General features: G+C 57.8%; 2 protein-coding genes across 8 annotated transcripts in view; both read left to right on the forward strand.

Moving 5' to 3' along the window:
• CFAP65 (cilia and flagella associated protein 65) overlaps positions 1-6,200 on the forward strand; it is a 33,406-nt gene extending 27,206 nt beyond the window's left edge. Inside the window, 9 exon segments of the mRNA XM_026002133.2 lie at positions 788-931; positions 1,163-1,276; positions 1,465-1,572; positions 3,286-3,330; positions 3,551-3,747; positions 4,063-4,191; positions 4,705-5,199; positions 5,781-5,918; positions 6,022-6,200. Of these exon segments, the coding sequence (XP_025857918.1) occupies positions 788-931; positions 1,163-1,276; positions 1,465-1,572; positions 3,286-3,330; positions 3,551-3,747; positions 4,063-4,191; positions 4,705-5,199; positions 5,781-5,918; positions 6,022-6,115 (1,464 nt within the window). The 3' untranslated portion in view covers positions 6,116-6,200.
• Positions 6,201-7,475: 1,275 nt separating this feature from the next.
• On the forward strand, positions 7,476-19,322 carry CRYBA2 (crystallin beta A2). Of its 7 annotated transcripts, none has more exons than XM_026002135.2 (6): positions 7,476-9,487; positions 11,112-11,290; positions 16,156-16,320; positions 17,090-17,231; positions 18,411-18,553; positions 19,121-19,322. In XM_026002135.2, exons 2-6 carry the CDS (start codon positions 11,274-11,276, stop codon positions 19,266-19,268), a joined length of 615 nt encoding a protein of 204 aa, XP_025857920.1. In that variant the 5' UTR covers positions 7,476-9,487; positions 11,112-11,273; the 3' UTR covers positions 19,269-19,322. The 7 variants fall into 7 exon arrangements, with proteins under 7 accessions (XP_025857920.1, XP_025857922.1, XP_072599240.1 ...); XM_026002137.2 differs by having other exon boundaries at positions 7,476-8,235; positions 9,331-11,290; XM_072743139.1 differs by having other exon boundaries at positions 7,476-7,772.
• Positions 19,323-21,607: the final 2,285 nt, after the last annotated feature.

Here is a 21,607-nt window from a genome sequence, read left to right on the forward strand (position 1 = left end):
CTATATACCTATATATCTGCCTGTTCACCCTTCCACTCCTACTGTTTTTGGACTCTAGCTGCATGCTCAGCACTGCGGAGGACACGAAGAAGAGCCAGACAAGGTCTCAGCCCTGGAGACACTCAGGGTCCCTGCAGAGAGAAAGTGCCCCTTCCATGTGGTGTTTCCAGACCCCCTGCTCTTCTGTTCCCAGTAAAGATGCCAACAGCTCACCCCCCCCCCATTAAGTTTACAACCATCCATCAGGGATTCAAATTATGTTGGCTTGAGTTCTGTCTTCCCCAAGCAAAAATTTTTAAAAGATCGTATTTATTTATTCATGAGAGACGGAGAAAGAGGCAGAGACACAGGCAGAGGGGGAAGCAGGCTCTCCGTAAGAGCCCAATATGGGACTCGATCCCGGACCCTGGGAACACCCCCTGAGTCAAAGGCTCAACCGCTGAGCCACCCAGGCGTCCCCCTAAGCAAATTCTGATTGCTCAGCCCTCCCAAGCCTATTTTAATGGTCAAAAGCATAGGCTTTAGAGTGAGACTGTCTTGGGTTATTCCCGCTATGCCTGTAAGAGACTTTTGGAAAAAAATTTATGCTCTCTAAACCTTAGCAGCTCATCTGTAAAGTGGGGACAATTATTATATATGTATACCCCAGGGCCATGGTGAGGATCAAATGACTGAACTGTCTACCATGGTACCTGGCCTGCTGAAAGCACTCAGTGACTGGTAGTGGTTGCTATGGTTATGATGTCTTCACCTCCCAAAGTGGCTGTTGTGTTGTCTCCACCAACAGAATGTCTTCCTGTCCCAGTCTCATATCTCCCTGGGAAACATTCCTGTGCAGAGCAAGTGTAGCCGCCTGCTGTTCCTTAACAACATCTCCAAGAATGAGACAATTGTCTTTGAGTGGCAGCTGAAGCCTCTAGAGTTTGGGGAGGTGAGAGAGCCCTATTCCCACAGAATTAGAACCTCTAACAGGGCTCAAAATCCATCTTACCCCATCTCAGGCCACTCCATCCCACCCCATTCCATCCCATCTTGACCCTTCTCCATCGCACTGAATCCCACGCCATCTTACCCCACTATATCCTATCCTATCCCATCCCATTTCACTCTACTCCATCCCATCCCTGTGAAGCTCCAGAGACCTCTTCCCCCAAACAAACAGGTGTCTGTGAGTCCCGTGACAGGGAAGGTGGCTCCTGAAGAGACAATTCCATTCGTGGTGACCCTGAAGGCCTCAGTGCATGCCAGCTTCTACAGCATGGACCTGGTGTGCAAGGTGGGACCAGCACCAGAGAAAAGCTGGGATGGAGCAGAGCTCCCACTCCTGGGATGTGTGTGGGCTATGAGATCTGCAGACCTCCATAGAAAGACAGAGGCCAGCCCCTGGAGGAATGGGGAGGGCAAGGGGGTTCCACAGGACACAAGTCCTCCAGACCTTGACCTTCTCCTTGTCCTGGGCTACAGGTGTATCGGCAGGACCTCCTGAACCAGTACCATAAGGAACTACAGGAGTGGAAGGATGAGGAAATGCGGCAGGAAGTGGAGTTTACCATCACAGATAGGAAAGTGAAGGTGAGGAGGCCAGAGTGGGCCTTGAACACCACAGATCTTTCTGACAGGCCTTACCAAGATGCACAGAAGTGGTGATGTGAGGTGGTCCTACATGTAAAACCAGCCAGCCCTGTCCCACATTAGCTTGCTTTCATTAGACCAAGCATAGCATCTCCCCAAGAGACTCTCTTCTGGATAGAGGACTGGCTGGCCATTCCCTGCCTCATGTAGCCAGTGACGGGTGCCTGCTGAGTGCCAGGCACTGGGGACCCAGGGGAGACAAGACAGCTCACTTTCTTTTTTTTTAAAAAAAATTATTTATTTATTTATTCACAAGAGACACACAGAGAGAAGCAGAGACACAGGCAGAGGGAGAAGCAGGCTCCCTGTGGGAAGCCTGATGCAGGACTCGATCCCAGGACCCCAGGATCACGCCCTGAGCCGAAGGCAGACGCTCAATCACTGAGCCACCCAGGCCTCCCAACAGCTCACCTTCTGATGGAAGATGGTGTAGGTCAGGGGTTTCAGGGCCAGGCTCTGGAGACCAGTTATCCAGTTTTGATTCTTGGCTTTGATAATTTCTAATTCTGGGATCTTGGTCAAGTTACTTAACATCTCAGTCCCTCAACTGTAAAATAGGGGGAATATGACATCTGGGATTGACTTCAGGATAATCCAGGGGCACCTGGTGGTGCAGTCAGTGAAGCGTCCAACTCTTGATTTCGGCTCAGGTCATGATCTCAGGGTTATGGGATCGAGGTTGAACTCCACCCTCAGCAGGAAGTCTGCTTGAGACTCACTCTCTCCTTCTCCCTCTGCCCCTCCCCTCCCTGCTCACACGAGTGTATGCACACACTCTCTCAAATACATAAATAAATCTTAAAAAGAGAGAGAGAACCCAGAAGTGGGACACAAATGAGACAAGATTGGCCATGAGCTGCTGATGGGTGGGTAATGTGGTGGGTAATGGAGGACTCTGAACATTCTCTCTACTTTCCTGTACATTTGAAATTGCCCATATGAAGAGGATTAAAAATGAAAGTTCAAAAATATTTTGAATGCAAGTAAAATAATGTCTGCTTCACAGAATTGTGGTGAGGATTGGATGAGTTAAAGCATGCAAAGAGCCTGCAACAGTGCCTGGCATCCAGTAAATGCACTAAACGACTACTAGTATTTGTAGGGAAGACAGAGAATAAACATGAGACAAAACAGCCTCTTCTGTCCCTTCTCATTTCCCAGCCTCCCTATGCTGGTCTTCTTGCACCTTGATCACCTCTGCACTCACCACACTCAACCCCCAGGGAGGAGGCACTGCTTCCCTCTGAAGCTGTGGCCCAACTATGAATGCAAATCATGTCTGCAGGGTGTGGGAGAAGGGATTTTTGAATTAAATCTTAATGAAGGAGAGCATTTCCTTATCACACCAAGCTGCAAAGCTCCGAGGCACAAGGACAAGCACCCTTGGTACAGCCTGCATATATTTGGTGGAATCTCCTTTCCTTTTCCTTTGAGTGATCTGATTTGCCTTGCAGTCTGCAGGCAGCACTTCCCTAAGGAAGGTCCTGGAAGGGGGTGTGGCTGGGAGTTGGGTGAGAGCAAGAGGGCAGCAGGTCCTGGCATGGGCTTCCAGCCGCCCATGGGTGGACAGGAAAGGTCCTGTCATTGCTCTTCCTAGAGGGGAGTCCCTCTAGGCTTCTCGTAACCCAAGCATGGGTCTCCTTGCTTCTACAGGAAGCGGGATACTGTAGAGCCTGTGCACCTATGAGGAAGTACGAGGTGAGCTTATAAGCCCCATCTCCTTGGGATAAATTGAAAGGTCCTTGCTTGCTTCCAGAGATACCTCCAACTGCTGGCCCAGCCTTCTGGAAGGGAGGGATGGAAGTGGGGTGGGGTCACACTTGCATTCGGCCCAAAAGGCCTGGTTGGGGCTAGGGACCCATTGGTGAGGGAGTGATGTCCCCAAACCCCTGTCATCCACCTCTCCTCCTTTCCAAAGACGCTGCCCCCCATCAGGAATCAGCAGCCTCTCAACCGGCCTGCCAGCTGGAACCTTAAGATCCGAAAGAAGATAAACTGGTTCTGTCCCCAGTTGCCCTCTCCAGACATGCTGTACTTGGGCCTCACGGCCCGTGCTCATGCCACTGACTACTTCCTAGCAAACTTCTCTGACTTTCCCCGCCACTTCTTGCACCGGTGAACTCTCAGGGAGGGAGGGGTCTCTGCCCCCTGGGGACCCCAGCTAGGCCTCCTGCCCCACCTCCTTCCTTCCTTTTCCAACTTGGAGCCTCTCCAGGTCCTGTTGCCAACTCTGAGGCTTGGGCTTGGGTCCCCAAATGCAGTAGCACTACATTTGGGCCAAGGTGGGGGGTGAGGGTGCTGTCCCAAGCTCATCTATGTTCTTAGGACTTCATGGCCACCACCATTGCTCATGAACCCACCCACCCCCATCTCCCAACCCCCCACATGGTGGCTTACTCAGGCCACTCAGAATGTCACGGCCTGCTCCAGGGAGCTGCCAAAGAGAAAGTGCCCCAGGGAGGAGTTGGAGGCTTCTGAGGAAGAATCCCCAGACAAGTGGGCCGCCGTCTCCAAGCAGGAAAAGCAGCTCCTGATTGACTGTCTCACCACCATCATCAGGTGACCCCCTGGACCCTCACCATCCCCCTCATCTTGTCAGCTCATTCAGCCAACTCTGTGTCTACCCATGGTCCCTGAAATCCCAGCCCTGAAAAACAGAACTTCCTTACAAGATCCTTTCACTGGTGGCCCCAGGCCCTGCAGGATGGGGCAGCTCTGATGGAGCTGGCTAGAGGGATCCTGAGGTCTGGATCCTGAGGTCTGTCCTGTCCAGGGCTAGTAGATAAGGTCTGAGCCAGTTCACTGTCTCCCCAGGCCTCCTGTTGCTTATCTGTGTAACTCTGACCTCTTGGTTCTACCTCTAAGGACCCATGGGGCCCAGAGATGCCTCTAAAGAAGGGGTGGGCAGGGCAGCTGACTAAGGGCTCGTTAGTCCAAGCACCCATTTGTAGACAGAGTGGGCAGGAACTGCCCCTTGGAGAACACTGAAGCCAGAGTCCCAAAGGGGGGGCCCAAGGACCCCTTGCAAGTTCTCCCAGCAGGGACCTCCTCTTCCTCCTCCCTGCCATGCAGGGGTCTGCTAGAAGACAAGATCTTCCATGAGGCCGTGGACCAAAGCCTGGTGGAGAAGATGCCTTATTTCTCCCAGTTCTGGAATGAGCAGTCAGCCAGATTCGTGGCCCAGAACAACACCCTGCACTTAGCACCAGTCCTGTCTCCATCCTCTAGCAGCTGGGAGGCCAGCAAAGGCAAGGAGTCAGAGGAGGACAAACTGAGGCCGGGAAAGAAAGTGGGGGAGGAGGAGGAGGAGAAGAGCGAAGAGGAAGAGGAAGAGGAGGAGCTGGAGGAGGAAGAGGAGGAAGAGGAGGAGATGGAAGAGGAGGAGACAGGCAAGGGGGAGCTGGAGGAGGAGGAGCTGGAAGGGAAGGAAGAGAAGGTGCCCTGGATGGGGATTGAGCCCATGCTGCAGCCCGCGTCCCAGGAGTCGCTGAAATGGCAGTGGCAGCAGCAGCTGAAGGTCATAGTGAAGGAGGAGCAGGAGCAGGACGAGAAGGAGACCATCAGCCGGTGAGCAGCCTGCGGAAGGATCCCGGGAGGCAGGGGTGTGCTGGGGCGCACCTGGGCAAGGCCCTTCCCAGCTCAGCGTTCACCGACGTCCCCACTGGTGGCTTAAGGCCTTCACGAGGAGTGTTCGCAGGAGGCGATCCGAGCTGTAGTGTTTCCCTCCAAGACCCGGCTCCGAGCATTCACTAGCACACCACTTCCAGAGGGTAGTCAGCACCCCCGCTTCTTGGAGGGCCTTTCCCTGGGGCTGCTCCCGGGCCCTCCCTGCCCGTGTGGGGATTCCTTAGGCCCCACCACCCCCTTCGTCTCAGCCTGATGCCTCTCCCCACACCCGGCCCCGAGATGGGCCTACACTTGCGCGGGTTCGGATCCCACCGCTTGTTCCAGCAGCTGACGGCTCGGCAACTTGGTCCCCTTCAGCCACATACGAGCGTCTGTAAAATTGGAACAAGGATGCCTTCTAGGGTTGGGAGGGCAGGGAGCGACCTGGGAACCCCCGCAGAGCACAGGGCGCGCGGTGCACAGCACGCCAGAGGCCCGCGGAGAACGCGGCCACCCACCACCGCCCCCTCCCGCCGCCGCAGGCTCCCGGCGTTCGCCAACCTGCAGGAGGCGCTGCTGGAGAACATGATCCAGAACATCCTGGTGGAGGCGAGCCGCGGGGAGGTGGTGCTCACCTCGCGGCCGCGCGTCATCGCCCTGCCGCCGCTCAGCGTTTCCAGGTGGGGGCGCCCCCCGCGCCGGAGGGGCGCGAGGGGCGGCGGGGCGGGCAGGCTTGGCCCCGGGCCTGCCCCCGACCTCCCTCTGGGGCTTTCTGTCTTCCAGGGTTGAGACTCCCGACTTGCTGCCGGCGGCGCCCCTCGGGCTGCAGCAAGCAGAGGTGCCCCGCCCGGCGGTGCCGCCCCCTGCGACTCTTTGAGGACGCCAGAGCCCGACCCCTCCGACTTGCCGCCCCAAGGGCCCCCTCCCCGCCGCCCCGCCAGTAAAGCATCCGGCCTTCTGTATCTGCCTTGACTTTGTTTCCCCGACGCAGGAGGAATTCTTGGGCGCGCTCTGGGAGGGACAGATGGTGGGAGCGGCCGAGGCGAACTGCAGCGACTCGTTGCAGACTTGGGTGCTGGGAGGGTGCGTCTCTCCCCTCCACGCGGCCGCGGGGCCTGGGCTCCTGCCGCTCACTCCGGGCGCCGACCTGGTTCGGCCAGTGGAGGGCGCTTCGGGCGGGGCCTAAGCGGCCTTTGCCCCAGCGCAGCCCGGCGGACGGGAACTGAGCGTCGGGCCTAATCGGCGCAGCAGGTGGCTGCAGGGCGAGGTGACCACCCCTCCTCTTTCCCCGTTGCGCCTGCTCCGAGGCTCGGTCCCTCCATCACCAGCCTTTTCTCAGCATCTGTCGGGCTCCCGGGACTGTGCTAAGAGGTTGAGCAGGGAGGAAAACCGGGGCACGTCGTGGAGGGCTAAGGGCTAGACGCTGGGACGTGGGTGGAGGTCACAGCTAGACAGCGGGCCACAGGCCCTACTAAGCGACCCCCATCGTGAATCTGAATCCCCAGCCCAAGTGATGTCCCACCTTCCCTAGGAGACCCACCTCTCTCTCCCCCCCTAACCTCCTCCCGGCAGCCTCTGTCCTCTGCTCCTCCCCCCCCCCACCCCCCAGGCAGGTGGGTGGAAAAGTGACATCTGGTGTTGTTCCAGAGGCGCCCAGGTCCCCGACACCCCCCCTCCACCCCCGCGGCCAAGGCCTCGGAAGAGCTCCGGCCCCAGAGCCCAGGCGGGGGCGGAGAGGGGGTGGGGGCGCTCCGCCTCCTCTGAGTCAATATTTGCTCCGAGCAAACGGGCGCCCGGGACAGGTGTGAGTGTGTGTGTGCGTGTGCGTGTGTGTCTAGGGGCGGGGACTGGGCAGGCGGGATAAAAGCGTGCTGAGCCCGGGCTCCCGCACAAGCTCGGGGGAGTGGGCTGGGGGCCAAGCCAAGCAGGGCCGGGCCAGGTGAAGGGTGGCCAGGAGGGAGGAAGGGAGGGGCGGGCCGGGTGCGCACCTGGGTGGCCTCCTCGGCCGGCGACGTGTCAGCCGCAGATGCGCGCAGGTGAGGGCGGCGGCTAGCGGCGCGCTGGGGGCCACTGCGCTCGCAGAAGACCAGGACCAGGAGCTCGCCGAGGGCGCCAGCCAGGCCCCGGGCCCTCCGCTCCCGCCCCGCGACGAGCCCCTCGCACAAACCGGACCTGAGCGTTTTGTTCGTTCGGCTCGCGTGAGGCAGGGGTGGCCTCTCAGCACCCGCCCGGGGGCCGGGCCCGACCGCCACGCAGGCACCTGCCGCCGCCGCCGCCGCCGCCGCCGCCGCCGCCAGACGGGTCGGAGAGGCCGCGCGCCGCTCCCGGGGGAGATCCGGCTCCCATCCGGCCCCGCCCGCCCTGCCTCGTCCCGCCCGCAACGCCAGGGTGCCCGGCTTGATTCCGGGTAATATGGGCCGGCTGAGCAGGCTCCACCGGGTGGCATAAGGGGCTGTGGCCGAAACAGGAGCCCTTCTGGAGGTGGAAACCCGGCTGCTAGTCCCGCTCTGTCCCAGCGACTTCTGTGGCCTTGGGCAAGTCATTTCCCAGCCTCTCGTGGGGTTTCCTGTTTGCTCAATGAGAGGGCTTGGTCTGGCCTCCCAGCGAGGGCCTCACCAGTCCCCAAATCCTGGCTTCTGGGCTTCTAGCAATAATTCTGAGCCACCTGCCCTGGGAAGTTAGAGACCCTCAAGGGGCTGGAGCAGTAGCTGTGAAGTGTGGAAAATCTGGGTTGAAGGAGCTAGAGCCAGGTGAAGATCCAGTGTGTTCCTCCAAATCTGTTTGGTGCTGACATCCTGAGGGTTCACTCCCTGCCATCTCCCCGGCCCCTCTTTCAGTCTTCCCATGTGTGAGATAGACTGAGTGAGTGACTGATTGAAAAGGACAAACATGGGGTCCCCTAGCCCTTGCCAGATGGGGTCCCCAGGGACCGCAGCTCGACACCTTTCCAGAACTCCATAATCCCAAGGCCTCCTGTTGCACGCAGCTGCGGGTCAGGTGAGGGTGGGCCCGAATGGCCCTCATCTTAGGAGTCCACGGGTCATTAGCCACCACCCACACCTGAGACAGCCGGGTGCCCTTCTGCAGTGATTCAGAGTGCTAAGATCTGACATGGGGGAGGGGGCGGAGAGTGCCCTAGACCCTGGCCTCCTGCCTGCTGAGTCTAGAACTGAGAGTTCCACACACAGCGGTAGGTCAGTCCGAGCCAAGCCCTTAGCCGAGTCCCTCTGTCCTCTGACTCCCGGTGTCCTCCATTCCTCCTCCTCAAAATTGGTGGTGGTGCCAGTCTTGCCCCAGACAGAGGGGCCCATTGTAGGTCGTAAGTGGAGGGAAGCCTCTTGGACAGCGGTAAGGAGCCACAGTTTCCCCTCAGAGTGAGGAAGCATCCTGGGGCTACATGGGATTGTACCCCCACACACACCCAGGCAGAGGTAGCCCCTGGGGAGAGAGAACAAAGGTCAGGAGCCACAGGTCCTTCCAGCTCCATTCTGGATGTTCCTGGAGGGGCTGGCTTGTCCTTTCTACCTGCCCCCCCTCCACTGTCACCCCCGCTCAACTACCCGCAGGCCCTGTGGGATCTGCTGAGTCCTCTGTGCAGAGAAAGGGAGGGGGAGGGGATGAGATGGCTCTGACAGATTCCAGGAAGTTCTGGGAGGGGATGGACTGCAGCGGCCCTGGGGAGGGGAACATCCATGGGCCCCCAGGCTGGGGCATGTGCAGCCCCCATCCTGCCCTCCCTGACCAGGCTCCTGGTCCTCTGCTCCTTGCCTGGTGCTGAAGATTTGCCTGTCAGGGGCCTGGCCTGGCAGCGGCACATCTTCCCTGTGTCTTTAAGGGCTTCCTCTTCTCCTCCCTAATCGTGGAAGGGGGTTAGAGCTCCCGACCTCTGGCTGAGATTTCAGATCTGGGGGTTGCACAACGAAGAGATCTCCCCCTGAAGCGACCCCCTTCCACACACACACACACACACACACACACACACGCACACGCACACAGTCATTTGGTGTGTGTTGGGGGGCAGGTGGGAAGAATGAGGCCACCAGGAGGCTGGGTCAGCCCTTGCAACCGAGAACCACTGCCTTTTCCCTCCAGGTCCTAATTTCTCCAGACCTCCACCTCCCGTCCCCAAGACCCGCATTTCCTGACTGAGGCCTAGGCTCAGGCTCCGGCCTCTCCCGTCCAGGGCCCTCCTCCCTGCCCGGCCAGGGGGCCAGGGGCGGAGACTCCAGGCGCCAGGCTGGCCCTGCAGGTGCGGGGCTTGGGGAGGAGGGGGGTGCTCAGCAGCTGGCGTTCGAGAGTGGGCCCCCTCCCCCCACCCCCTTCCAGCTCCCAGCCGGAGCCTGCTTCCAGTCATCCCTGTCAGCACCCCAGGCGGGGGAGGTGACAGGTAGGGGAGGAAGCGGAATAAGGGACTGAGCGGTCGGAGTGCGGGCAGCCCTGGGACTGGGAAAGTGCAGAGGAGCTTTGGGGAGAGGAGACAGAGCAGAAAACACAGGCAGGACAGAAAGATAGAAGATGAGGCCCAGAAGGATGTGAGACCCAGGGGAGATTTTAGGATCTGGAGAGGCTGCAGCTCCCCGCATCCCTCCCCCCACCCCCGTGAAAGCCAGGGCTAGGGAGCCACAAAGACAACCCCAGAGAAACCAAAACCAGAGAGGGTGCTAAGTACCCTGATAGAGCAAGAAAGGTACAATTGGGAGAGATGGAGAGATTTGAAGATGCCGGGTCAAAGGTCAGGGTAAGCAGAGGTGGAAGGCAGAGCATGTGGGGAGGTAGGGGTCCACCAGGTGAAAAGGGCCTCCAGCCCCACACTGGGGGAAATCACCCCCAAGAGAGGAGAGAGAGGTGGCTTCTAATGGCCAGAGCCCCAGAGCCGGGGAGGGCTGATAGGCCTGACTTGGGAGACCCATCTTTCCCCCAGGGCAAACGACGAAGAGGGGCAAGGCTCAGGCCCCGCTGGACACTGAGCCACGAGGGGCACCATCTGATCCCATCTCTGCCCTTTTCTCTCTTGGCCACAGCTGTAGAGACAGACAGCTTTGGCAGCTGACCTACCCGCTACCCACCTGCCTGTTGTGGCCCAGCCATGGAACCTCTGCCCAGGGTCCACTTGAGAGTCAGGGGACCCGGGAGGGGACCGGGAGTGGAGGCACTGGGGTGGGGGGGCTCATAACCAGGTGCTAATCCCCATCCGGCCAAGGCAGAACCAGAGCCTCACTGACCTTCTCAGAGATTAGTCCCCATGGCGACCTTGGCAACTCACCCCCTCACTCTGGCTAGGGGGGGTAGTGGGTGCAGAGGCTGGGTGGGGAGGGGGGAGGGCAGGGAGGCTTCCTGAGGCACCACAGGAGCACAGCAGTCAGGCTTGGGAGGCCTCTCCAAAATCAGCCCATACTACAAAATTGGGCCCTCAAGAGAGGGACTGACCTGCCCCAGGGCACATAGGGAAGCGGAAGAGCCTCCAGTTCTGCTCCTAAGTGCTTGTTCCAGAAGAGCAGAGGAAAGGAAATTGAGATACGCTCCCTCTGACCCTCCCAAGCCTCCCAAACTGAGATCCTGAGCAGAGTGGCTTGAATGGGGTGAGGCAGGAAGGCGCCCCATCCAGAGAGCTAGGCTGGCTTCCACAAGGCCAATGTGGGAAGGGGGATGCAGCCCCCAGAGCTAGGCTTGCTGCCCTGACTCCAGCCTCCATTCCAGCCAGGCCTGGGGGTGCGGGGAGCAGGGGGGAAGCCTTGCAGCAAAGCCATTCATGACCGCAACCACCGTGACAACTAAGGGCTAACATTTATTGGGCACGTTCGGCAGGCCAGTTCTGTTTTACATGCTCTTGAATCTTCACAACAGTTTTTAAGACTATTGTTCCCATTTTCCAGCGGGAAAAACTGAGGAGTAGAGTGCAACTTAGAAGCAGTGGAGCTGGATTTGAACCCAGGCAGTGGTGCAAGATTCCCGAGCACTCTTAACCCTCCAGTGTCTGTATGCTCATGGGCCGGTGACTGAGACGACCTTCTCTCCTCTTGGACACTGGCCGTGGAATGGGATATGTGCAAGTGTAAGTCACAAGGGAATACCCGTGTGTGACCCCCAACACCCAGCACAGGGGGGCACATGGCACATTTAATTAAATTATTGGAGGAATAAGTGAGTGAACAAGCGTTTGCCCATAAATGAGTGTGGCTTTGGGGGCCTATTGAACCCTAGGAGAGTGCTCACGTGCGGTGTGTGGGATCCGCGTGTGGATCTGCTGTGCCTGTAGCCCCAAGGCATGCGTGTGCCCGCCCTCTCCCTGCTGCCCTGCGTGAGCCCCCTGGCTTTGTGTCTGGTGAGCGTGTGGCGGTGGAAGCTGCCTCCCATCTCCCTGGATGGGAGCCAGCTCCACGTCCCCACTGAGAGGCAGAGAAGAGGGGCTCTGCTGCTGGCAGGGGAGGACAACGGGTGTGTGAGTGGGGCTCCCGCATCCCCCCCAAGACCCCCCTCTTTGGGGCCAGCTGTCGGACCCTGCCTGAACTGAGCTGATCTCTCAGTTATCTGTCTCCCAGGAGACCAGACCTCACAGCCCCAGGGAAGGTGCTCATCTGCCCGTTCCTGGCTCCAAACCTGGGCGGGGGGGGGGGGGGGGGGGGGGGGGGGCAGGGGGGGTAGTGAGGCTATAAAGGAGAGGCTGGTGACCGGACCAGGGGGAGGGAGGGCACCATTCACAGAATTTGCATCTTCAGTCACCAAAGCCCTGGCTGATTTCCCAGTGAAATGAGGGGTAAGAGGTGGGAGCCAGCCAGCTTGAGGAGAGGACATGGGCCACTGGGCGCTTCTAAGCTGCTCAGCAGTACTGGGAAGTCGGGCTGCTCAGGATGGGGCTGTACTTGAGGGAGAGGTCTCTGGGAATTCTCAGATATCCCCTTTATATGGGATAGAGACCTGGGTGGGAGCCCAGGATCAGGTTGAGGGATCTTCATCAGATCTGTGTGTCCCTGTACGGGGAAAGGGCCCTGAGCGGGATCTGAGGGTCTTGGGTTCTGAGGACACAGGACTGAGTCTGAGGTTTTCTCTGTGGGATCTGAAGGTACCTGGTGGGTTTTGGGCTTTGGTAGAATCATGGGGAGGGTAGTCCTAGAGATTTCTCTATGGGACCGGAAGTCCCCATAGGAGATGAAGGGCTGGAGAGGGTGGGGATGGGGAGTTCTTTGAGGGCGATGAGATCCCTATGAGAGCTTGAGGTCTCTTGGAGGTGTAGATCTGGGGACACTTTTTTTTTTGGCCTAACTTCCCCCTTCCACACCCAAAGGCTGAGGCTGCGGATGGGGAGGAGGTGGGAGTGAGGGTGCTGAGCTGGCAAACAAAGCCACCTGTGCATCCGTCCTTCAGGAAGCTCTAAGCGCAACTGATCTGGGAAAACAAACAGGACCAGCTGCTGAGGGGAGGAAGGGGGCTAGGAGGTGAAGGGGGGGGCCGGGCGGTGTCAGCTGGGGGACTGGCGCTGGATCAGCCTGGTGGAGAAAGGAGGCCGCCGGGAGAGGGTCCATAGCACAAAATAGGGACAAGGACCCCAGAGTCCCATTCTAGCACACCCGGCAGGGCTGCCTGACAGCCCCTTCTCTGTCAGTGGGTCCTCCTTCCCTTTCTCTATGACTTTGAGTCCCAGAGCCAGGGCAAGGTCTGGGGGAGGCGAGGACCCCGAGAGAGGTCAAGGCAGCTGGCTCCTGGCCGTCTTGGTGGGTGTGCCCATTTCTGAGAGAGCTGCTCACAGACATCTGGAATGGGGGTGGAGCGGGGGAGGGGAGCACTGGGCCCTCTAACCATGTTTCTGATGGGGAAACCGAGGTACCCAGGAGGGAAGAGGCTGGCTAGTGCCTCACAGCTTCTGAGAGCAGAGCCCAGACCGGAATTTAGGACTAGAAAGGTGCCCTTTCTCCCACGAAGGGTCTCCACCCCAAATCCCAGCCGGACTCTTCATTCGAATTTGGATCTCAGCTCTTATGCCTCCCCACTGTGTCCCCGACCACACACACACACACACACACACACACACACACACACACACACACCCCTCCTGCAGCATATGGTCGTCTGGCCAACAGCTGGATCGGAAACTGCCCACCTGGGCGCAGCCCAGACCCCAGGGCAGCGTCCAGCCTCCGGCAGGCACCCGTGCACCCTCGGGGCGAACACCCGGCGCCCGCGTCACGGAGCAGCGCAGACGCACAGCCTGACGCACTCGCCCCCGCGCGCGTCGCCGCCCGGACCTCAGGCTCGCACCAACCCTCCCTGCCACCCCACCCCACCCACCCCACCCCACCCCACCCACCGCACCTCGCAGGCTTCCCTTCCAGCGCGGCCCGCCCGCGCCCCCTGGCGGCCGAATCTAGAATTGCCCGATAGAGACGGAGGAGGAAGGATGGAGGGAGAGAGGGAGGGAGGGAGGGAGGGAGGGAGGGAGGGAAAGAGAGATTCGGTTCACACCTCCCGCCGCGTCCGACGACCCGCCTCGGGAGCCCAAGTCCAAGGGCCAGGACACGAAGAACCCAGAACTCTGTCTGGCCCCCCTCGATAGTTTGTATTTCTCCCTTATGGACTTTGGGGGGAAATTATACCCTATTTGTGTTTGTTCAAACGCCCTCTCGGGGAGGGAATCAGGGCACTGGGCGTGCTCTGACCCCATCTCCACTCAAGCCGCGCTCTCGTCGTCCTTGCTGTGATTCAAACCTTCCTAACATGGACTTTACTCCTCGTGTTTTAGGGCACTTTACTCTTGGCATTCACCTTCACACACCTTAGGATCTTCAATAGCAGTTCCTCACGAGTGAAAAGAGAGACCTAAGGGAGGCTCCAGTGTCTCCCAACACCTGTTCTCAGCAGTCCAGAATTTTGGAGCCAGGGGGTGGGCGGGGGCTTGGTAGAGTGGGCAAACCATTGCCCTTGCTCTCTCACTGGGGAATTTCCTCTACACCCCTTCCCCCTGGACATTTGACGCAGCCTGACCACCTGTTCCCTCACTCAGGTTTTATTGAGCACCTCCTCTGTGCCCAGTACTGTGCTGGGTTTGAGGATAACAAAGAACAGGACCAACACGGCCCCTGCCCCCCTTAAATGGAGCTTACACTCTAGTAAGAGAGATACTCAGTGCACCCACAAACGCTCTTGAGCAAAAGATGAAGACAACTTTACAGAGTGATAGACACTATAAAGAAAACAGGGCGATGCGATGAACAGTAAATGCCAGGAACAGCATCACCCAAGAGGTAACAAAGGAGCCAGCTTGCCAAGACCTTGAGACTAAAACACTCCATCAGGTAAGGGGAGGAGGCTCCGAGGTGGGAATGAGCTTGACTGGCCAGAAAGGACGGCGGTCAGCATGGCAGGTTGCCAGGAGCTGAGGCCACAGCATCTGGCCTCTACAAGCCTAACTTTTAGCCAGAGGATGTGGAGTGGTAAGAGCACCGGCTTTGGAGTCAAAGGGTTTAAGTTCTAATCTTGCTTTGACCCTGGCTGTGTGAATGTGGAAGAGGCCCTGTGCCCCCTGGTGCCTCAGTTTCCAGGTCTGCATGTCCAAGCCTACCTCACTGGACTGTTGTTGAGTCTATAAAGAAAGCCGTGGGCTGGTGGGAACAACAAAATAGCAGTTCCCTTCTCACTCTCCCCTCGGCTTCTGTGGGAATACCCCCTCCATTAAGGAAAGCTCACAATTTTGCCAGAAGTCTTTATGCCTTATTGACAACTATGATGGTTAGGAAATTCGGCTGTAAATTGGGAGGAAACGACCTCCCTTGGAGGCCCCAAGCCTTTCCTCCTCCTCCTCTCCCCCTCCCACTCTCCCGCCTTCTCCCTGCCACACAGGGCCCTGGGACTGAGGGCCAGAGCCTAGGACCTTCCGTCCCCACCAGCGTCCCCAGACCCTGGAGCTCTGTCTGGCCACTGGGAGCGTAACGCTGAGGTTGAACCATTCTACCTTCCACAGTGAGCCACTCCCTTAATTACTTTTATTTCTAAGCGCTTCGTAAATCCGAGCCCTCCCTTGGGCGGTTTACGCTTCCTGAGCTCAGCGCCGCGTCGCGGCGAGTCCTGGTCATTGCCTCCTTCTTGGCCCCTCCGCGCACGAAAACTCCGGAGCGCGGGGCGCCGAGCTGGGTCCGGGAACTCAAGCTCGGGAGCATAGGAGCCACCACCGGCCAGCGCTCCGGGGCAAAGAGGACGGAGGGCGGGAGGAAAACCGTTGGCGGAGAGCTGTGTCTACCCTCCCGGCCAGGCCAGCGTCGGGAGCCGCCTCGCCCTAGGCCTAAGAGGTGGAGGGTAGGCCTTGGCAAGATTTCTGGAGAGCCTCAAGAATTCGCGATCGTAGCCAGGTGGCCCCAGAGTGACCTGGTACCTCCATCACTAAGGGTCTGGGCCAGGGAGGGCGCGTTCCGGCCCGGAGGCCGGGTACGCCTTGCCCGGCTCAGGCCCCCCAAAAAAGAAAAAGCGGAGTCAGCCTCAGCTGCGGCGGGCGCGGGACATGGGCCTCAGCAGTTTCTATTGTGATCCCCGAGGGCTGGGGCCAGATTGGCGGCTGCGGGAAAGGCCTGGGCTCCCCAGGGGACACCAGAACTGACCGCCGCCTGCCCGCTGACTCAGCGCGCCCACCCCAGCGGGAGAGAATGCGCGGAGGGGGGCGAGGCCCGGTATAAAGCCCCGCGCGCCCAGCCCGCGCGCAGCCTCTCGGTTTTCCGACAGCACAGCGCTCACCCCACCGGGTGAATACTCGGGGCTGGGGCGGGGTCTCCCCGGGGCGGGGGAGGGCGAGGCGAGGGACAGCCGCCCGCAGCCCGCAGCCCGGGTGGAGCCCCGCGCTCCTCGCCTCCCTCTACCCGCCTAGGGCGCGCCTGGGCCCGGGAGGGGGCGGCCCGACACTGAACCTTTCTTTGGTCCCGCCCTTCTCGCCCGCAGCGGCATGAGCAGCGCCCCCGCGCCGGGTCCGGCGCCCGCCAGCCTCACGCTCTGGGACGAGGAGGACTTCCAGGGCCGCCGCTGCCGGCTGCTGAGCGACTGCGCGAACATCGCCGAGCGCGGAGGCCTCCGCAGGGTGCGCTCTGTCAAGGTGGAAAATGGAGCGTGAGTGATGCGCCAGGCGCGGCGGGGCTGGGTTGGGGGCGCCGGGCTCCCCGGGTCTAAACTCCAAGCCTGGGACCTCAGCTCTCGGACCTCCGTTCCCCAGACCTTTAGCCCTGCCCGAGAGAGACCGACCCACATGGGGAACCCCTTGGCCTCCCCAGAACTCCCGTGCGCAAGACAAATCCTAAAGGGATAAAGGCGAGAGGCGACCCTTTGCGGGCACCGGCGAGACCAGCCTGAACCCTGAAGGGATTCCCAGTGTAATTTCCTCCCCAGAGTTTTTCTCTGTGCAAAGTTAGATGGCTCTGCGCTTGGTATAACAAAAGAAACCAACTCCCTCTCCCTTCACCCTGGTCTCTGAGAGCCTGGGGCCCTCAGGAGAGCTGAGGGCCCCCGACTATTGGAGGTTGTTGCTATCACAGGTTGCTGCTGCAGGTTGGGGGGTTCCTACACTTACCTTTACAGGCACCTAAGTGCTTGAGGTAGGAACCCTTGGTTAGGTGATATTCAGAAGATCAGAAAATTCCTTCCAACCTGGGGAGCCTAAGCAGGAAGCCTGGATCCCTCAAACTCCAAATAGCAGGTGGTTTAGTCTTTAGCTTCTAGAGGGGCCATACACATTGCCATGCACTGTGTATGTCACGGTAAGAGCCTGGGGTTGGAGAAAAAGATTGTTTTCTCAGTCTTTTAGTACACAGTGAGGGTGGGGGTGAGGAGGAAGGAGTGGGGCTGGGGCAGATACCTCCCAGCTTCCTTTATCTTTCCCCAGTTGGGTGGCCTTTGAGTACCCCGACTTCCAGGGACAGCAGTTCATTCTGGAGAAGGGGGACTATCCTCGCTGGAGCGCCTGGAGCGGCAGTGGCGGCCACCACAGTGACCAGCTGCTCTCCTTCCGGCCAGTGCTCTGCGCGGTAAGCACAGCCTTCCCCTTGCCCCTCTGCCTCCTAGCTCCCAGCTCCAGGCCCTGACTCCACCATGGCACCTCAGAAAGGCTGTCCAGTCACCGTATGGGGATGTGTAAATACAGTTCCTAGATGAGCGGTAATGGCATTACTTCCCAGAACCAAACGAATCTCGGAAAGTTCGGACTGAGGGCCTATAGTCAAGTGCCACCCCCCCCCCCCAAAATCAGCACCATGGACAGCACCGAGCCCCATCCGGGCTTAGCACCTACAGGTTCCTCACCTCTGTCCTCCACACCTGTGAAAGAGTGCCACTGTCATCACACTGTCCTGTAGGGCTGGGGTGGCTGCTGTTAGCCTCATATACAAGTGTGGAAATGGGGCTCAGAAGGGCAAAGTGTCTTGTCCTGGGACACGAGCATTAACACAAAGATGAGACTAGAACTCAATCCAGGGATCCTTGGTGAAAAGAGGTCAGTCTCTGTGTATGTATGTGGGGTAAGGGTTGGTAGTGAATCAAACGAGTCACTGGAGGGGAGAATCTCACTTCTCACTTGTACTGACTTGCTTTGCATAGTCCTAGGCCCTTCCCCTCCTGGAATAGAGAAGCTAGGCTAGAGGTCGAATGCAAAGAGCAAATGCTGACTCAGCCTAGCTCTCCATTCCAGGAGGGGAAGGGCCTAGGACTATGCAAGGCAAGACCCAACTAACACTGATGCCCTGGACTGTCTGTTCTGACTCTGCCATCTGGCACCCCGTAGCTGGGCCCTACCCAGCTGTGAGAGGCTGCATCCAAGGTGCTGGGCAGGGGACTGAATAGTCAACGAGGCCTTTAGGAAAACTGTTTCTTGGTTAATGGGCTAAATTTCTCTCAGGATCTCTGATTTTCCTTCTGAAATATGTACATATTACAATATGCCCTCTAGCCCTGACCTAGAAGGGACTCTGGGACACCCTCAGTCTCACCACCTCAACCCAAAGCCATAGAAGGGACTAGGCTGGGAACTTCTAAGTACCCCAGCTTCCTAGACTGCTTTGGACCTGACAGAGTGATCTCTGAGAACTTTTGTGAAGTGAGAGTGTCTGCACAGCTGTGTTGGGAGGCAAGGTGGGAAAAGCGGGGCTGAGAATGTACTAATACCTCTTTGGAGAGCCTGACCTGTCCACCCCCACCTTCCTGTGCCTCAGAATCACAGTGACAGCCGTGTGACACTCTTTGAGGGGGAGAACTTCCAGGGCAGCAAGTTTGAACTCAGCGATGACTACCCATCTCTGCCTTCCATGGGTTGGGCCAGCAAGGATGTGGGTTCTCTCAAAGTCAGCTCTGGAGCGTGAGTCCTGGGACTGAAACAAAGGAGATAAGAAGAGAAGGGAGGCAATGGGCACCAGGGAAGGGGGTTGGGAAAGGTGATGGGGTGCTAAGAGATAGGGTAAAGAGATGTCGGGGGCTGGGAGGCAGGGGGAAGTGAGATGATGGAGACAGACTGTGGGGAGGCAGGTAATAGAGTAAGAGTCAGGGAGCCAATGTGGGGATAGAGGAAGGGATTTTTTAAAAGGATTTTTTATTTATTCATTCATGAGAGACACAGAGAGAGAGGCAGAGACACAGGCAGAAGGAGAAGTAGGCTCCCCGCAGGGAGCCTGCTCAGGCCCTGAGCCAAAGGCAGATGCTCAACCTTTGAGCCATCCCAAGGAAGGGATGTTTTAAAAGATGGATGAGGAGGCAATGGAGGGTGGGAATAGGGAACAAGGGGAGGACCAGGCAGGGAGAGACACATGTAGGGAAAATTGAAGCAATAGTTTTGGAGCTGAGGCTGAGAAAGGAAGGCTACTAATGCGAGACATTGGTGGGAGTGGGGGCAGAGCTGCTTACCACCCTTCTGCTCTCACTGGCCTAGGTGGGTGGCCTACCAGTACCCAGGCTACCGGGGCTACCAGTATGTATTGGAGCGGGACCGGCACAGTGGGGAGTTCCGTACCTACAGCGAATTTGGCACCCAGGCCCACACCGGACTGCTGCAGTCCATTCGAAGAGTCCAGCATTAAACTCCACAGCTTGACACCTCCCCTGAGGACCCTCAATAAAGGCTCCTGAACCTGGCTGTCCCTCTTGTCTCTTTCTTGGTGTTTTGCTCTATGATCTTCATCCTAATCCTTCCCTGCCACAAGGCCTCCCCCCAGGCTTTCAGATTCTTGACTGGAGCATAAACTGCCTCAGTATATATGTGGCTAGACCCTAACAGAGCTGAGAAAACTGCTGATAAGGACCTTGGGGATCCTGTTAAATACAACCAGTACCACACTTCTCCTTGGTAAAGGCCCATCAGCTTGGGCCTGGTGTACCACGGTACACATGGCGCATTTGCCATCCTCTGGTTTGAGTGCACACAGTTCTACAGCGGGGCTCATAGCTGAATTTCAACCACCTGGGCCAGGTATCACTATACACAGCAGGACCTCCTTAACTCTGTGCAGCACTCATCTGGGTTTCTCCCTAACCCCCAGGGCATTTCTAGCCTTTATCTTCACCGTGGCTCTCTATCCAACTGAGCAAAGCCTGCACCCTTTCTCCAGCCTTATGGAATCTCTGTCTTACAAAGAAGCAAGCTGTAAGAGGAGAAATGAGTGGGAAGTCCCACTGCCTCCCAGGGCCTTCTAAAGGGGAAATTTTCTCTGAGTTGAGCCACCAGACCCTTTGGATAATAACAATCCTTTCATAATATTGAACTCCAGGATTGACAAAGCACTTTCATACCCCTCATCTCAGCTGTTCCAAAGAACCCTCTCTCGTTTTTCTTCTCCCTCCTCTCCCGCCTCTTTCTTCAGAGGATTAGTGATTTGGAGAGGCCACCCCTCAGCCACCAGCCACAGTGAGCCTGTGTTCTGGGGCAGGTGGCAGAAACCTACAGCTATGCTGGGGCTGAGTCATAGCAGCTACCAGAGCCCCTGGCACAATGCAGTTTCTACCTAGTTCCCTCTTTGGCCCAGCTAATGATACTCTCAATCCCACATATGCAGGGCCTTCAAGAGCTTTGAGACTCCCCATTCTGTCATTCAGGGATGCTTGTGTTCTTAAGCCCCCAGTGAGACTATCAATGGGGAGGACTGGCCCAGATCATCGCCCAAGCCCAAAGGAGGTAGGGCAATATTGGAGAACAGTCAGACATGGCCCTGAGCCATTCCCAAGGGCCCACTTGTGCAAAGTCAGGCATCTGCTCCCTTGGGAAGAGCCCCAGACCAGAAGTCAGAACACCTGGGACCCAGTCATATAGCATCCTTAAGCCTACCTTGCCTCACTTGCAAAGTAAGGCTACTGATCCCTGTCTTGTCTGTCTCACAGGGTTGTGAGGATTCCAGGAGAAACCACTGAAAATGCTTGTGGTGTTTTGGAAAAGCACTGGGGCAGTCAAAGTAAGGTCCTCATTCCCCTGCACTGCCCTCTCCCATCTATGGATCCCGGGGTAGTACTGGAGGAACAAGGGACAGAATTCTGGGTAGGGTATGAATCCTGCTTTCCACCTTGTTAGGTTTTAGAGTCCACGCCCCTGTTGCATTTGGTTCTCCTAATACCTACCATATTTCATCCATCTCATCAATGAAGAAAGGAGCTGGGCTGTCTGAGAAAGATAAGCCTTGATAAGGTCATCCACTTTATTGGTGATGAAGCCAGGACTTGAACACAGGGCTCCTGACCCCAAATCCAGGCTGTTCAGGGGAGGCTAACCTGAGCTGTGGCTAAAAGGCTCAGGCCTCAGCATAGCCCCAAATCCCTGTAGTCCCCAAAAGAGTCAAGGAGAGTCTGTGGCTGCTGGGAAGAGTCAGAAAGATGCAGGAACTGGCAGTGGGAACTTGAATAGGATACTCCCTGTCTCTAGGTCTTAGTGTCCCCATCTGGATAACTAGGGAGTTGAGAGAGCTAATATTTGCTGCAGCCTTTGTCAACAAGAACCTTCTAGGTCTTCCTGGACCTGGGACCTGGGGGTCTAACTCTATTCCCCACACGGGCACCTAAGCATTAAGGGTTGCCAAGGCCAGGCTGAGACTGAGCATTTTCACCTTTCGAATCTCCTCCCATTCTAGGCAGGTTGATGGTCAGCAGAACCCTGTGGACTAGCACCCAGCCAGGTGTTCGGAGGGTGGAGGAGAAACTGCCTGCCACCCAATCATTGGCTGTACTCAGCCAAGGCCAAAGGGGATGAAGGAGGTCATTTCCTTTTGGCACAGCCAAGATCAAGGGGCAGTAGGATGTGGGGAGCATTTCCCAAACTCTTTCCAGCTCTTTCCAGAGTTCACTTACCCCTTCAGCACCTGAGTCCTCAGTGAAGCAGAGATACACAGTCTGAGCTGTTCATCCCACACTAGTCTGGAGCTGGAATATCTGGGTA

This window comes from Vulpes vulpes, chromosome 16 (genome assembly GCF_048418805.1).
Source record: "Vulpes vulpes isolate BD-2025 chromosome 16, VulVul3, whole genome shotgun sequence".
Lineage (NCBI taxonomy): Eukaryota > Metazoa > Chordata > Mammalia > Carnivora > Canidae > Vulpes > Vulpes vulpes.

What these genes read in the sequence shown, in the direction of transcription:
- CRYBA2 (XM_026002134.2), top strand. An exon ending in TCCGGCCAGTGCTCTGCGCG is followed by an intron (nt 17,232 to 18,410) that starts GTAAGCACAGCC and finishes CCTGTGCCTCAG; the next exon opens with AATCACAGTGACAGCCGTGT. An exon ending in CTCAAAGTCAGCTCTGGAGC is followed by an intron (nt 18,554 to 19,120) that starts GTGAGTCCTGGG and finishes TCACTGGCCTAG; the next exon opens with GTGGGTGGCCTACCAGTACC.